We start from the raw sequence: 16541 nt of genomic DNA on the forward strand, positions 1-16541 counted from the left end.
TGATTTTGTTTCAGAAATCAGTGCCCATCCCGATCTCACTTACCCTCCCCAGAGCTGAGCTTCTGAATCAGAATTGTATATAAATGTTCCCGTGGTTCCTTCACTTACCTTCTCTCTTCCTCCTTCCTTTGCCTATCCGAAACATACAGGGGCAGAGTTCTACACGCTTAGAAAACTTCTAATGTTAAAAAGAGCCGCCTTCTTAGGTAAAGTAGTTATCATTTGTATGCTTCAGTTCCATCAGCATTCAAGACATTTTCAACAGCCACTTCCCCAAAAAACCTGTTATCCCACCCTTAGCAGCCCATTTCCTTTCTTACAACTACACCCTTTCCAGGTGATCCTTGGAAAACCCAAGCCTTATAGAGTAAATTTGTCAGTCATTAATATCCTAGAGTGAATTTCTGTTGTGTGAAAATCTTTCCTTCCTTCCCAACTTGAGAATATCTTAGGGATTGTATCCCAGTAAGGCAATAAATTATAAGGTATGGGACAGTGCCTCTCTGCCTTTTCTTAACTTGACCTCTTGTGCTACACGTAAGAATCTCACACTTTCTATAATGTTTGAAAATCTAAAAAAAATTATTTTCCAAATACAAAATTATATTATGATATTAAATATGCTTTTTTCCCCCAACTAAAACAGTTCCGCATGCTGAGATTCTGATGGTGCTTTTGAAGTGGGCAATAGCAACATTGCATCAGGGAAGATCTTCAGGGAAGGGAATTGTCCAGTCCAGATGTGTTAGTGCTGGAGAGGGAAGAGTCACAAAAGAGTGGGAGCCTAGGAACAAGGGCAAGGGCAGCAGAAGTTAGAAGAAACCTTCACCAAATATAAGCTTTGCCTGAGAATTTCAGTAAGAAGAGACCCTGCTTGATACCAGTATAGAATGTTAGGGAGGAATATATGGTTATAATTACCAAGGAAATGCTTTCCCTGTGTGGTCAGAGTATAAACACCAAGGTGATGAAACAAAATATAACACAGCATCCCTCCCCAGAATAACAATAACAAAAATATCCCCATAAAACTTTGGGCAGTTCTTGGCACTGTTTTCAAAGCTCTTTTACTAAGACATGTCCAGGTTTCGTGGAGCCTCAATCTTACATAATTTCAGAATGAAACTGAATATTATTCAGGATGAGAAAAGAAACCAAAACAAATTGCATATTTTGAAAAGCCAACAATTAGTACAAACATCACAAAATCCAGATAAATTACCTAAATTTTCTTATTCATTAACTACTATTATACTTCCATGATACTTGTTTACCTACACTTTTTGGCTGCATACTCTTTGATCATCTTTTAATATGACAATGATTCTATAATGTCATTATCTCTAGAAAGAATAGAGCAATATTCTGTCTTTCCTCTAGGATAACTATAGTCAAAATGTGTTTCAGATTATTGATAAATTAGTAGATGTTGTCTCATGTTCACAACTGATTACTGGTGATATGAAAATTGTTAGAGTTGTAAAATTTGGGAAAACCTTTATCAGGCTTTTTTCATAGTATTTCTGGGCATTTCAGGTTTCCTTGTACAGTGAATAATCTAAATAGTCTTTGAGTTGACACTCATGAACCAACTTGTCATTGATGTCTTGGTAATAGTGAAATATTCTGTGTAAGTCTTTAGGGCGCTAGTGTGTGAGCTTCTATAGAGCAGGCACCTCTGGCATCTTTGCCCCTTGATGACTAGAGTAGTGTTTGATCCACACCAGGGATTCAAGACACATTGCTTGAGTTAAAGGAGACACAGACCTGTGTCCTGCCTTTTGTTGGAATTTGTCCTTGGTTCCATGTCTCTCAAGTTGCAGAGACCATTAACATCAGTGGAATGAGCTAGGGGCCCACTCAGAACAAGCCAAGCCACACCCATTTGGTGACATTGGGCATTACACTTCCAGTAATAATGCTAGGTAAATCTGCACCATAAGGCGAGACTGTACCTGAAAGCCACTTCTATACCAGAATCACTAGCAATAATCTAACTAGACAGTGAAAGAACTCCATATGAGCCATATAACCATGTCCCCCTTAAATCTAAACTAAATTTATCCCAACCAACTTCCCTTTCATTAGAACTCAAACAAAAAACTGTGGCCACTCCAATTTCACCCTATTCTGTGCCACACAGAGAGTTGGAAAGGAAAGAGGCAATAGTCTCAACTGATTGCAGCTTTGTGATTCTGAGCAGAACATAAGGGACTGGAACTAGTCTAAGGCATGGTCTGCCCAGCACTAAGGGAAGCAGCCTCATTCCTTCCTTCTGTCACTCAAGAACCCATTTTTGCCAGTCCCTACTCTCTCCAGGACTACCTACTAAGAACCAGCACCAAGGAGATGAGTATGTCATATCTATATTTACTTGCTCCCATTCACGACAAAGTGAGGAAGACAAACACACATGCATAAATCACAAGACAGCCTGATGAGGGCTCTTCATGATAAACTGAGTGTGCTTGGAGAGCCATGAAGGCCTCACAGAGGACTCATTGAGACTCACAGTGTGCAGAGCTAAGCCATCTCAATTCTTGAATCCAAGACACCACTTTGCCCTTGAAGGCTGTGCCTAAAGGGTTTGCAATATTGAGGCATGGACACAAAGCCTAGGCCTGTCCTTTGTAAGTAAGGCACCAGTGCTGATCTACATAGACTGACTCAGTGCTGTTATTTTGGGTTATTGGCCACTAAGCACCCACCCTGCCAATGGCCCTGGACTGGAATAGCAGTGACCTCAGCCTTTCTCCAAAGCTCATATCCATATGCTCATTTGGACTATACCTTCAGTGACTTGGTCCCCCCATTCGTGCTCTTCTCCTTTCCCCCAGCATAGATATTATATTAATCAACTTAAAGCAGATGTTCTTAGGAAAGAAGTAGGTCATGTCTGAAGACCCAAATCCCATCCAGTCTTTTCACAAAATCTTGACTAAAAAACTGGAATTGATATTGCAATAATTAAGAGCCAAATATGACTACCACTGGTGGCAGATAACATTTCACTTTCATTAAGCAATATAAAATAGACGTGAGAATTCCCGGCTGCCACCCTGACATACCAGGCTTTGCGGAATGAATCTTAAATTGCACTATGTCAGTCAGAGCTCAGGAGTTATCAGCATCATTTAATTAACTTTTTTTTTTTTTAACGAAAACTAACACGTTGGAATAAAATATAAAAATGTAATCCCTGTGCAAACCCACTACTAATCATGGCCCCTGGCAGAGGCCCAGGCTGCACCTAAGCAGGAATCAGGGCATTAAACCCTCTTTGTCCCTTCCCTGAAGCCTCCTCCCTCAGCCAGAAGGAAAGAAGGCTTAGAGACTCCTTCCACTGTGGCCTTAGAAGCCTCAGGAATGAGAAGCAGTTCTCTTTATCGAGGCCTTAGCCTCTCTCCTCTTTGCCCTAATGTTACTAACTTTTAGCCACTTTCCTGTTGAAATTGACATGTATTTTTGTTAAAAAAAAAAAAAAAAAAGACAGCAAAACTTTTACCACTTTTCCAAAAAAGGGAATGGTAACTGGAGTCTTTGGCTCCAATTATGAGAAGATGCTAATACCCATGATTTCATGTATGGGTGTTATCTGTAAGAGAGAATGCATAGTTGGGGTCCACACAGGCAAAATGAGATAGGGAGAAGGAAGGTGTCACGGAGCAGGGCTAGGAAATGGTTGAGACTCTCAGGGTTCAACAGAATGATTGCCAAACTGCAGATGGATTTGGGAAGAGGCTTTCTTGGGTGGTACGGACTCTACCCTGTAATGCACTCTACCCTTGTAATGGCAAATAGATGGCACAGGTGGCACCAGGCTCCCTCCCACACCCAGGGCACACATTACAAATGAGTCACAGCACTCTTTACAGCTGATCTTGCATTTGGCTTCAGAATCCTACTCCCGCCCTCCTGGCAGCCATTACTAATCAATAGGTATTGGCACTCAAGCGGTAACCTATTTGCCATCCTTTCATTAGCCAGAAGACCTGTTCCACCTGTTGCCACCTGTGTGTCATGTGACAGCCACATCGCTGGTCAGAGAATTCAAGCATTCTTGTCTAGATTTTTCAATGGCCAGGAGGAGTCCAAAATCAGGGGTACTTCCCAAGTAATTGAGCCAGGAGCTGTCAGCTAGAAGGGGAAAAAAAAGAAAAAGACTGCCTTTTTTGGGCCCCATTATACAAGAAATGAAAATGTTGTGTTTGCTTTATCATCAATTCTTCAGCTAACTGTTTGTTCTTTTTCCTTCTGTTTTCTTTCTATAAAGAAATAAAGAGTTTAAACATAGGTAAGATGAAGAACTCTTTCCCATATAATTTGATATGGTTCGTTTGCTTCCTTGTGTTTGCTTTTTGTTTTGTGCTTCTTGTGTAATGTTGTGTATTTTTATGTACCAAATATAGTAACTTTTTTATGTGCTAATTGTGTGTTGTGGATATGATAAGCTTTAGCAATTATGAAATGCAGTCAAAAAGCAACCAAATAAGCTGACAGTAATTAGAATTTCCGGGAGATGCAAGTGCAAGATAATGAACCCTCAGCGAACTTTTATCCCGACTGCTCAGTGCGGCCCATAATTGGGCTAAAGAGTTGAGGCAAACTTCTGGCTCTTGTAAATGCTGGACTGGGTTCACAAAAGCTTTAATGAACTGGAAACGGGTCAAAAACTCATTTTCAACTCATTAATGATTTTTCCCCTGTATATATGGTCATTTTAAAAAAAAACAAGTTAACTGACAATCTGCTGGTCAGAACAAATCCAACAGTCAGATGCATTGGGAATTTTCATGGAGTTAAATCACTTTTAAGTAGTAGGAAGGGTGTAGACCAAGTAGTTTTTGTCTAAATAGCCTTTGTCATTCAACTGCTCCAGGTTGTCATTTAAAACCATATTGGTAAAATTCACATATATAGTGCACAACACACATATGTGTGCATATGGCTCTGGGGAGCTTCCCATTACAAAGTTAGGAAAATGCCAGGTTGCCCCAGGTTGCACTGAAATGGAAGGAAAGTGACCTTTTTTATTTGGAAGAAGAGAGAAAAGCAAAACGATGTATTTTAATACTTAAGGGAATGCTGCTTCTTCTTGAAATGAAACATGGAAGGGGCTTCTTCCTGATGTTACATGAGAATTAGACATAGACTGGAATCAAGTTGTACAAGATCATCAAAGTCAGTGGAAAAGCCATGCATATGAGCCCTTGGCCTCCTCCTCCATATTCCCAAACTGGCTGCTTACAGGCTCCCCAACTGGGACAAGTAAAAAAAAAAAAAAAGCAACAGTGCCCTGGAACACCACCCCCCGTTCAAATTCACATACCCCGTTTGACCTTCACCACATTCACAGATGTGGAGGCATGGCTGTCCATCTACCCAAGAGTCTCTGTAAGAATCTTGGTTGGGATGGGTATGACACCATGGGATAAAATGAGACCCCAGCAATAACTGACCCCACACCCTCACACATCTGCTCTTCTGCCAGAGTTTTTGAAAAGCCTCTTTGAATCGGGCTCCCTAGAAAGTCCAGAATTAATTATCTTGCTCATAGATAGGCACAGATGTGCAGTGCCCTGATCCTTCTGTTGATCACGCCAGCTACTATTCATTCAGTAACAAAGTACAGCATCTAATTAAAAAATGGCATGAAGTTTTCCCTTTCTGCCCTAATTTGTTTTGCATATGTGGATATTCTCTAAAGACTTAAGAGCCAAAAAAAAAGAAGAAGAAGAAGAAGGAAGGAAGTGAAGGAAAGAAAAGGAACCCTGGTGGCCTACTCTTTTAAACTAGCGATCTAGGCTGGAATTTTAGAAAGACCTTGACTTCTAGTTCAGTTATGTGTCTTAATAGCAACCTGAGGAGAAGCTGGAATTAAAGATGGTCTTGATTCACAAATTGTTCCTAAAAATAACTTCCTAGTTCTTTTCTTCCTTAAATCAGGGAAGGACCCAAATGGGGGTGTCTTAATTAGTAATTTACCAGCTAATGTCTATAGGACAAATGCATCCAACACTATCATCACCCTCACCTTGCCTTCACCTCTCCCATCCTTTTCCTTCCCATAATTCCAAACTACAATGGAAAAATAACTGAAAAACAAAAGGCCTGTGCTCATTTTTGGCATGTGACATCAAAACCTTATCTACCACACTAGGACAGAGAGGCATTCACTACAGGTATCCTAGAGGTAGTGACTTTAATAACCAGTATAGAAATAGCATGAGCACCTATTCTGGTCTCAACCTCCAACAAGTGACAGACACTGCAAAGGGAAGAAACTGTAAGGTTTTGAGCCAAAAGGGACATGAACAATGATCTGATTTCTTCATTATCCAAATAAGCAATCTAGGACCCAACATGGCCAAGAGACTTACCTCAGGTCACCAGCTAGGTCAGCATTGAGTTTAGAGTTTCCTCTGTCTTAGTCCTGTCCTAATCAGCAACATATAGGGCAGCTAGATACATGGCAGAGAAAGAGGTCCAGGTCTCTGAGGCTTAGTGCCTTCCTATTATATTTCTCACACACGAGGGTATTTCTCTCCTAGTGTAGCTTAGGGCCTTGGCAAATCTTGGTCCATACCTGTATCTTCACCCAAAATATGAAAACTATATCTCCTCCCTCAGTAATCCAGATTCTGGGCGTGATATCAGCAAGACATCAAATTTCTTCAAAAAAAAAAAAAGCCAACTTTATTCATATCCACACTAAAGAATAGTAGGTAAGATCTGAGGCTGAGGACTAGGGATCGCTCTGGAACCCTCCCATCACAAAGTTAGGAAAACTCTACGTTGCCCCAGTCTTCATGATCTAGTACCCTGGAGGCATTGAGGAAGCATGGACTAAAAAGAAAACCTTGTCTCATGGAAGTGTTCCTCAATCCCACTTGAGAAACAGATCAAACCCATAGGGGGAAGTAAAGAAGGCTGATACACACAAAACACAAACACAAAAGCAGGACCAGAGTGGGATCTTTCGTACCAGCTGAATGAAGCAGTGACATTTTAGTACGATGGGAAACAATGAACTCTGCATAGGATGAGTTTAGGTCCAATTAGAAGTCAGTAGCTAAGAGCCATGATGTGTTAGAACACTAAGCTGTTATGTTAGATTCTTTCCAGTTCAATAAAGTGGAAAGACACTGGAAATGGCTAGAGTCTTGCTAAGATTTTTGTCATCTCTTTGATCCAGTAGACCAGCTGCTTAGCCCCCTTCTCATTTCTCTTTGTGCTTCTTCTAAAGCAACAACCCAGCACACAAGTACTATTTGGCAGTAGACCCTGTGTCCGGCTCTCTCTACGTGTCTGACACCAACAGTCGGCGAATCTACCGAGTCAAGTCTCTAAGCGGAGCTAAAGACCTGGCTGGGAATTCAGAAGTGGTGGCAGGGACTGGAGAGCAATGCTTGCCCTTCGATGAAGCCCGCTGTGGAGATGGAGGGAAGGCCGTGGATGCCACCCTGATGAGCCCTCGAGGTAAAGGCTCCCAAGGAAGAAAGCCCGTCCCCCAGAATAAGCTTGCCACAAGCTTGGCTTTCTTCTTAACTGCAAGTGAACTAAGCCCAGGCAGTCCCAAACACAGCTTTCCCTACAGTAATTTCACTCTGATAGGTTGCTTTGATGTGTGGTTATTTAAAAAAAAAAAAATGTGTTTATCTGAAGTAAACTTCATCACCCACATAGGCTACAAATGGAAAGTGGGGTGGATTGCTCCTGGAGATTTCTGACTGCTGCCAGTCACACGGAGTCAGGGGGAAACGTTAGCTCCATGAGCCAGGGGCCAGCTGGAGAAAGAGCCCAGTGAGGGCCTCCAGCCACTCCCAGATGTTCATGTTCAACAGTAGCATGCGTAGTCTTAAGCACAGGGCCTGACATTTTTTAAGAGCCCAATAAATGGTGGCAGTTAAGAATGGGTATAATTTCCAAGGGCCTGGGATTGGCCGGCGAGGGGGGAGGGGGGTTGTTCTTAGAATCAATGGTTCTACTTCAAACAGAGATCAATGGATCTCTATTTGAAAAGGACCAGGGATACTTAAGGTTAAAGACTGACTGGTCCTTCGAAGGCCCAATTCTTATTAGCATTCTTAGCTACCACTGGCAGCGTGGATTAAGGATGAGGAGCCTTGGGCTTGGGCCCTAGGGTGAAGGTGCCAAAGAAATAGAAGCCACTGTGTGCATCCTACCAGGAGAGTGCTAGGACAGGTGTTCCCACAGGGCATACTGAGTAGAGTCAAGGCCTAATTGGGACTGTTTCCTGGAGGATATATTTTGAATTGGGAGTCTGTGACAGCAAGAATCACTGTTTCTCAACCTCAGTGTTGTAATTAGTTGTGAAGGGTATTCAAGTAATTTACTACCAGTAATTTTTCAAGCAGTGAACTTGGGAAATAACTTACTTTCTGAAGAGAGCAGATGCCAAGTTATTTCCCCATTCATTCATTTGCAGTCTTGGTTCATTTGCAGCCCAAAGTTCACTCTTCAGTTGGGTGGTGATACAGCCAGCACCCCAGGAACTATGCAGGTCTCAGCACAGTGCTCATGGGAAAGGGGGTTACCTTTAAAGGTTGACAGCCACTGCTCTAAGCCTGTGAATCCATCCAGGAAGGTCCCTGGTCCAAGAAGGTAATGCCCAATAGGGCATCCCCACCTCCACCCCCACAAGCCCTACTCCTTGCCAAGAGACACACTCCCACTGTTTGTCTTGATCAGGTATTGCAGTAGACAAGAACGGGCTCATGTACTTTGTTGATGCCACCATGATCCGGAAGGTTGACCAGAATGGAATCATCTCTACCTTGCTGGGCTCCAATGACCTCACTGCTGTCCGGCCACTGAGCTGTGACTCCAGCATGGATGTGGCCCAGGTGGGACTTTCTTATTTCTCATCACTATGCCACACCTGGCTCTCAGCCTGAAGTTCTCACCTGCAGCCTGTTTGGGTTGAAAGTGGAGTAGGAGGAAGAGATATAGATACAGATTACAGGTTTGTTTGTAGAAGGCTTGAGATGAACTAGACAGCAAGATGGAATGGGAAATGTCAGATAGGAATGAGAGAGAGCACAAGAGAGAAAGGAAAGCGGGGGGGGATGGGGGGTCGGGGGGAGTTCTGCTCAGAAAGTGGAGCTGGTGACACACTCCAGCCATGGCAGATTACAGGGTAGGAGTTACTGTGTAATTACCTCTCTTCTCCATCATTATTGTAGGTTTGAGAATGTACTATACAGTGTTATATGTCAATCAGAACTTCCCTGTTAATCTGAAATGATTGCATCCTCACTATATAAACCTTTACTTTGTGCAGTAGTAAACTAGAGCAAAGCCATCTACAAGATTCCCCCAAGTGATATTCCGTTAGTATGGGCTCTTATGGGGGCAGAGAACAGGGGCTCACTCAAATGTACAGCAGGAGAAACTGGACTTTATTATATGGATCCTCAAACATCCCAAAATATATGTTTGCCCTTCCTATAAGGGCCTTTTCAACCTTCAGTCAACCTCATTAATTTCAGCTCAAATTCCACAACATACTGACAACTTGCCGCCAAGATGGCCGCTTCAATTTTGCAGAGAAGGCCCAGTTCATTTCTTCAAGCAAATGCTCAAGTTGTAGTTCACTAGCCGGCCTGTGCATTGGCAACCCTTGGGTCCAAACAACATGGCTCCTTTTGTGTATTAGATAAAAGTGCTGCCTCTAAATGAACATAGCCTCCTTAGGCCCATGGCTTGATGAGCAGAGGATGGGATGGATTACACTAGCCCCTTGTGTGGTGAATTACCTGTACAACTGTATATGATGACTCTGACCTTGGTCCAATCTTCTGGGACTGAGAAGAGCTTCATGGGTAGAGCTGGTGACCTACTCTAGCCACAGTAGATGATATCACAGGAGATGTTTGTTACATGGCCTCTTCTTCATCGTGTCCACTTGACATGGGCAGCGGGCAAGTGGTTTGGTGATGGGCACTTCTCATACATTATGGGTAAAAAAGTAAGTCTTTTCTCCCCCGCTGCGTAAAACCAATATATGTGCCTCACAGTTAAACACTGGGCATGTTAGAGGCTGCTCCTTAATTTGATGCCATGTCATCCACAGGTTCGCCTGGAGTGGCCAACAGACCTCGCTGTCAACCCCATGGACAATTCCCTGTATGTTCTCGAGAACAACGTCATCCTTCGAATCACTGAGAATCACCAAGTCAGCATCATCGCAGGACGCCCCATGCACTGCCAGGTTCCTGGGATTGACTATTCACTCAGCAAACTAGCCATTCATTCTGCGCTGGAGTCAGCCAGTGCCATTGCCATTTCCCACACCGGGGTCCTCTATATCACTGAGACAGATGAGAAGAAGATTAACCGTCTACGCCAGGTCACAACCAATGGGGAGATCTGCCTTCTAGCTGGGGCAGCCTCAGACTGTGACTGCAAAAACGATGTCAATTGCAACTGCTACTCGGGAGATGATGCCTATGCAACTGATGCCATCTTGAATTCCCCATCATCCTTAGCTGTAGCTCCAGATGGTACCATTTACATCGCAGACCTTGGAAATATTCGGATTAGGGCAGTCAGCAAAAACAAGCCCATTCTTAATGCTTTCAACCAGTATGAGGCTGCATCCCCTGGAGAACAGGAGCTGTATGTTTTCAACGCCGATGGCATCCACCAGTACACTGTGAGCCTGGTGACTGGGGAGTACTTGTACAATTTCACTTATAGTGCCGACAATGATGTCACTGAATTGATTGACAATAACGGCAATTCCCTGAAGATCCGTCGGGACAGTAGTGGCATGCCCCGCCACCTGCTCATGCCTGACAACCAGATCATCACCCTCACAGTGGGCACCAACGGAGGTCTCAAAGTCGTGTCCACGCAGAATCTAGAGCTTGGCCTCATGACCTATGATGGGAACACTGGCCTACTAGCCACCAAGAGTGATGAAACAGGATGGACAACTTTCTATGAGTAAGTACATTTGTTAAGTATTTCTCGACAGCACCCTACCCTAGCCAGCAGCAGGATTGGCTATCCACATAGCTTTTAATATTGTTTAGTCACATTGTCTTCCTGACTTTAATGTCAACTTGTGGCCTCAAGATACTCATGTCCCCTCTCCTTGACTTCTAAGGGATTTGCACTGCTAGGTCTATGATATTGAACATCCTCCCTACAAGGGCTGTCCGATTTCTTTTGCCCGCTTGCCCTTCCAGCTTCAGGATATTGGACATGCACAGCACCTGGGAGAGCAAGTGCTCATTAACTTTGCTGATTATTCATGTTTGCCATGGGTGCGGAAATTAGAATCTAAAAGGCAAGATCCTGGTGGGACTCCCGTAATTTGCCAGTAGGTCCAGCAACACACTTGATTGCACAGACAGGTAGATAAACTCTGAATTTCCTCCTTAGCAGAAGCAGATCAATACAGATAAAGTGCTAGGTATATTAAAAGATGTGAGAGCTGGTCATATTTCCCCTAACAATTATCTCATACTTAATAGTCCTGCCGTTTGTTGTGCCAAAAAAGCTGTATTCCGTCACTCCTGCGGGCAGTGCTTGGTCACACTGCCTACTGCTGCAGGTATTAACCAGTGGGATGCTGGCTGGGGAAAATTGTTAAGGCGTGATTTCGCCAGGCCCTGCCGAGACTGGGATGGAATTTGCAAGGATCTGGCTCTCCGCGACGGTGAAGGATCTGGTTAAGCTCGCATTTGGAGTCCTTGCTTGCTTTCTGTCGAGGTATTGCTGCTGGCTGAGAACTTAGTAAGTTGGGGAGGATTGTTGCAGAGGGAATGGGGAACAAGAGAGAGAACAGAAGACCCCATTGTTGATCACTCCTAAGTCCAGGAATCTTCATTTCTAGTTGGTAGGCAAATGGGTTTGGGAGAATGGAAAGGAAGCTGTTGCCACCTGCTGGAAATTTCCTGCGTTGCAGAATTGCTTTCCCTTGCTCTCTTTCCCTTTGGGCCAAGCTGTCCTCCTCGAATTTCAGAAGCATCCTAGCATCCTTCAGGGCACTGGGACTTGATCAAACTTTACCAGCCAGTGACCCTGCCTCTGTAGGCACCATCTGAGTGCCATCTTTAGCTCTCACACCAACTTAGGCTAAAACTCTACCATAACCCAAACACCTATAAGATTTTCACCTTCCCTTCTAGCAGTCCCACCTAAGGACCCAGTGCATTTCAGAGATAATTTGTTGGCTGACATGACTGAGGACAAAACAGTGTCACTCTCAGGAGGCCATTCTGAATTAGGCCTGACTTAGAGACCATAATAAAGAAGTTCGGACTTAGGTGCACCTTTAGACGCTAGCTCTAACTGGGGGAGTATTTTCCAGGAGGGGTCCCTAGTTGAATAAAAATATGGGCAGGATGCTTTAAAAAAAAAAAAAAGAAAAGAAGTTCACAAGTTACATGGAAACTGTGTGATTGTTTTCTCTCTTGAAGAGCTGCTTTTTGAATATGTGGATAAACCCAATTGTCACAAATTCTCAATTGTAGGAGTTCAAATGTGTTAGGTTTTCTTGTTGCTCCTAAAAAGATGGTGAATTCCTTTTGCTTTATAGTACTTTCACACACGGTCAGCTGGGGAAGAACAGCCTGTGTCCCTGAAAGGCCCAGGACTTTACTTAAAATTACAACCACCCCTATACACGTGCGTTCTCTCTCTCTCCCTCCTTTATTTTAATCCTTACCACTTGTTACCATCTGACATACTCTATATTTTAAATCATGGTTTATTTTTGCCCTGTCCATCATGTGTACATCATGGAGGCAGGGATTTTCATCCATTTTGTTCTTAGTCCTGTCCCCAGTGTCTTGAACAATGACTGGCATGCAGTAGGCACTCAGTAAATACTTGCTGAATAAATGAGTCAAAAGCGCCCCTTTAGCTCCACACAGGCCAAAGCTGCAGTGGTTCCACTGAGTGGCCTTGAGATCCCATTACTGGAACTCATAGCTCCTTGCAACTATGTGTAGACTTATTTGCAAAGAGACCTGAATCTGAAGATACTCACTCCACGGGCAAGTAAGTACAGCTGTAGGAAACTCACTCTTCTTTGACAGTTAAAGAGAACATAACCTGTTTTTCTTCCCATGGCCCCTGAGATCCTGGCCTCAACCCCAATCCTCTGTTCCCCAAAAGTAGAATCTCCAGTTTCTACTACGGTTCTCAGAAGGAAGCACAGCACCTGGAACCACCATACGTGTCCAGGTGCGTTGGAATTAAATCTTTGCCTGGATCCCAGGTCATGGAACTCCTCATATGGTCCCTGCTTGGCTGCAGGAGTTGAGGATATTGTCTGGTACCGAGTACTCCCTTAGGCGCCCCACACGCAAACACTTAGAACTGTTTTCCTTTTTTTTTTTATTATGTTAGTCACCATACAATACATCATTAGTTTTCTGATGTAGTGTTCCACAATTCATTGTTTTCGTATAACACCCAGTGCTCCATGCAGTACGTGCCCTCCTTAATACCCATCACCAGGCTAACCCATCCCCCCACCCCCTCCCCTCTAGAACCCTCAGTTTGTTTCTCGGAGTCCATAGTCTCTCATGGTTCATCTCCCCCTCCGATTTCCCCCCCTTCATTTTTCCCTTCCTTCTCCTAATGTCCTCCATGCTATTCCTTATGTTCCACAAATAAGTGAAACCATATGATAATTGACTTCCTCTGCTTGACTTATTTCACTTAGCATAATCTCCTCAGTCCCATCCATATTTTCTTACCTATTTATATTGAGTTAAAATTGATATGTTTCAACTGTACAACATAATGATTTGATATTTGTATGTATTGTGAAATGATCACCACTCTGAGTCTAGTCAACATCCATCATTATACAGAGATACCAAAAATGTTCTTCTTGTGATGAGAACTTTTAGGATTTATTCTCTTAGCAGCTTTCAAATACGCAGTACAGTATTATTACCTATCCCCATACTGTACATTACATCCCAATGACTTACTTACACCTGGAAATTTGTACCTTTTGACCCCCTTCCCCCATTTTTACCTATCTCCCATTTCAGGTAACCACCAAGATGTTCTCTGTGTCTATGAGCTCAGGTTATTTTTTCAAGATTCCACATATAAGATCATATGGTATTTGTTTCTAACTTATTTCACTTAGCATAATGCCCTCAAGGTCCATCCATTTTGTCACAAGTTGCAAGATTTCATTCTTTTTATGGTCAAGTAATATTCCATTGGACATTTAGGTTGTTTCCATATCTGGACTATTGTAAAGAATGCTGCAGTGGACATGGGATGCAGATCTTTTTGAGTTTGTGTTTTCATTTTCTTTGGATGGATACCTAAAGTGGAATTGCCAGATAATGTGGTAATTTTATTTTTAATTTTAGGAGAAAAGTCCATACTGTGTTCCATAGTGTTTATATCAATTTACATCCCCACCAACAGTGTGCAAGGGTTTCCTTTTTTCCACATCCTTGCCAACACTTATTTCTTATGGTTTTGATAACAGACATTCTGATAGGTGTGAGGTAATACCTCATTATGGTTTTGATTTGCATTTCCCATTGATTAGTGGTGTTGAGCACCTTTCCATGTACCTGTTGGCCATTTGTGTGTCTTCTTTGGAAAAGCGTCTATTCAGATCCTCTGTATATTTTTTAACTGGGTTGTTTGCTTTTATGCTATTGAACTGTATAAGGTTTTTTTATATTAACCCTTTATCAGATATATGATTTGCACAAATTTTCTCCCATTCAGTAAGTTGCCTTTTCATTCTGTTGATGGTTTCCTTGGCTGTTCAGAAGCTTTTTAGTTTGATGCAATCCCACTCGTTTATTTTTGCTTTTGTTGCCTTTGCTTTTGGGGTCAAATCAAAAAATTGCCAAGACTTATGTCAAGGAGCTTACCATCTAGGTTTTCTTCTAGTTTTATGGTTTCAGGTCTTCAAGGTTTTTATCATTTTGAGTAAATTTTTATGTAACAGTCCAGTTTCATTGTTTTCCATGTGGCTGTCCTATTTTCCCAACACCATTTATTGAAGAGACTGTCCTTTCTCCATTGTATATTCTAGACCCCTTTGTGGTAAATTAAATGAGCATACATGTGTGGGCTCCCTATTATATCTGGGCTCCCTATTCTGCTCTATTGACCTGTATGTCTGTTTTTATGCCCATCCCCTACTGTTTTGATTATTATAGTTTTGTAATATAGTTTGAAATCAGGAACCATGATGCCTCCAGCTTTGTTCATCTTTCTCAATATTGCTTTGGCCATTAGGAGTCTTCTCTGGTTCCATACAGATTTTAGGACTATTTGTTCTGTTTCTGTGAATAATGCCATTGGAATTTTGTTAGGGATTGCATTGAATTGTGTGGACATTGTGATTCCTCCAGTCCATGAACGTGGAATTTCTTTCATCAATGTCTTATAGCTTTCAGTATAAGAGGTCTTTTACCTCCTTGGTTAAATTTCTTACTAGGTTTTTTTTTATTCTTTTTGATGCAATCATAAATGGATTGTTTGTCTTTCTGCTAGTTTGTTATTAGTGTATAGAAACACAACAGATTTTTATATATTGATTTTTGTATCCTGCAACTTTACTGAATTTATTGGTTCTGTTTCTATGTGTAATATCACACCATCTGCAAACAGTTACAGTTTTACTTCTCTCTGATTTGGATGCACTTCTTTTTCTTGTTTAATTGTTCTTTTTCCTGATATTAGAGGAAAAGCTTTCAGTTTTTCACTAGTGGGTATGATGTTAGTTGTGGATCTGTCATATATGGCCTCTATTATGTTGAGGTACATTCCCTCTATACCCACTTTGTTGATTTTATCATTAATGGATGTTGAATTTTGTCAGATGCTTTTTCTGCATCTTTTGAACCATCCTTGCATCCCTGGAATAAATCCCACTTTCAAGGTACTGTTGAATATGATTTTCTACATGTAATTTAAATATGAATACGATTTGAGTTTTTTTGCATCTATATTCATCGGAGATATTGGTCTGTAATTTTCTTTTCGTTTGTTGTCCTTGTCTTGTTTTGGTAGCAGAGTAATGCTGGCCTCAGAAAATGAGTTTGGAATAGTTCCCTCCTCTTCTTTTTTTGGAAGAGTTTGAGAAGGATTGCTATTAATAAGTCTTCAAATGTTTGGTAGCATTCACCAGTGAAGCCATCTGGCCCTGTAGTTTTGTTTGTCGGAACGCTTTTGATTACTGATTGAAACTCCTTAGTAGTAATCTCTTATGATCCTTTGTATATCTGTGGTATCAGTGGTAACATCTCTTCTTTCGTTTCTGATTTTATTCGAGCCCTCTCATCTTTTTTTCTTGGTGAGTCTAACTAAGGGTTGTCAATTTTATCTTTTAAAAAAACCAGCTCTTAGTCTCATTGATCTTTTGTCTTTTTATTCTCTATTTCATTTAAATACCTTTTGTTTCTAATCATAAGACATGGAAGTCAGGCATATTGGTTAGAAATAATTCCTAAAATATGGGAACATACAAACACATGCAGAAAAACTATCGTTAATGTTGAGATGTCTATATT

General features: G+C 42.0%; 1 protein-coding gene across 2 annotated transcripts in view; it reads left to right on the plus strand.

Moving 5' to 3' along the window:
• TENM2 (teneurin transmembrane protein 2) overlaps window positions 1–16541 on the plus strand; it is a 923830-nt gene that overhangs the window by 856930 nt on the left and 50359 nt on the right. Inside the window, exons 20-23 of one of the 2 annotated variants that reach the window (XM_035013873.1) lie at window positions 4274–4294; window positions 7247–7479; window positions 8713–8867; window positions 10097–10971. In XM_035013873.1, coding sequence (XP_034869764.1) covers window positions 4274–4294; window positions 7247–7479; window positions 8713–8867; window positions 10097–10971 — 1284 coding nt within the window. The remainder of the gene's footprint in view (window positions 1–4273; window positions 4295–7246; window positions 7480–8712; window positions 8868–10096; window positions 10972–16541) is intronic. The other variant, XM_035013878.1, reaches the window with a different exon arrangement.

The sequence above is a fragment of the Mirounga leonina genome, unplaced genomic scaffold (assembly GCF_011800145.1).
Source record: "Mirounga leonina isolate KUSES-001 unplaced genomic scaffold, KU_Mleo_1.0 Mir_104, whole genome shotgun sequence".
Classification (NCBI taxonomy): domain Eukaryota; kingdom Metazoa; phylum Chordata; class Mammalia; order Carnivora; family Phocidae; genus Mirounga; species Mirounga leonina.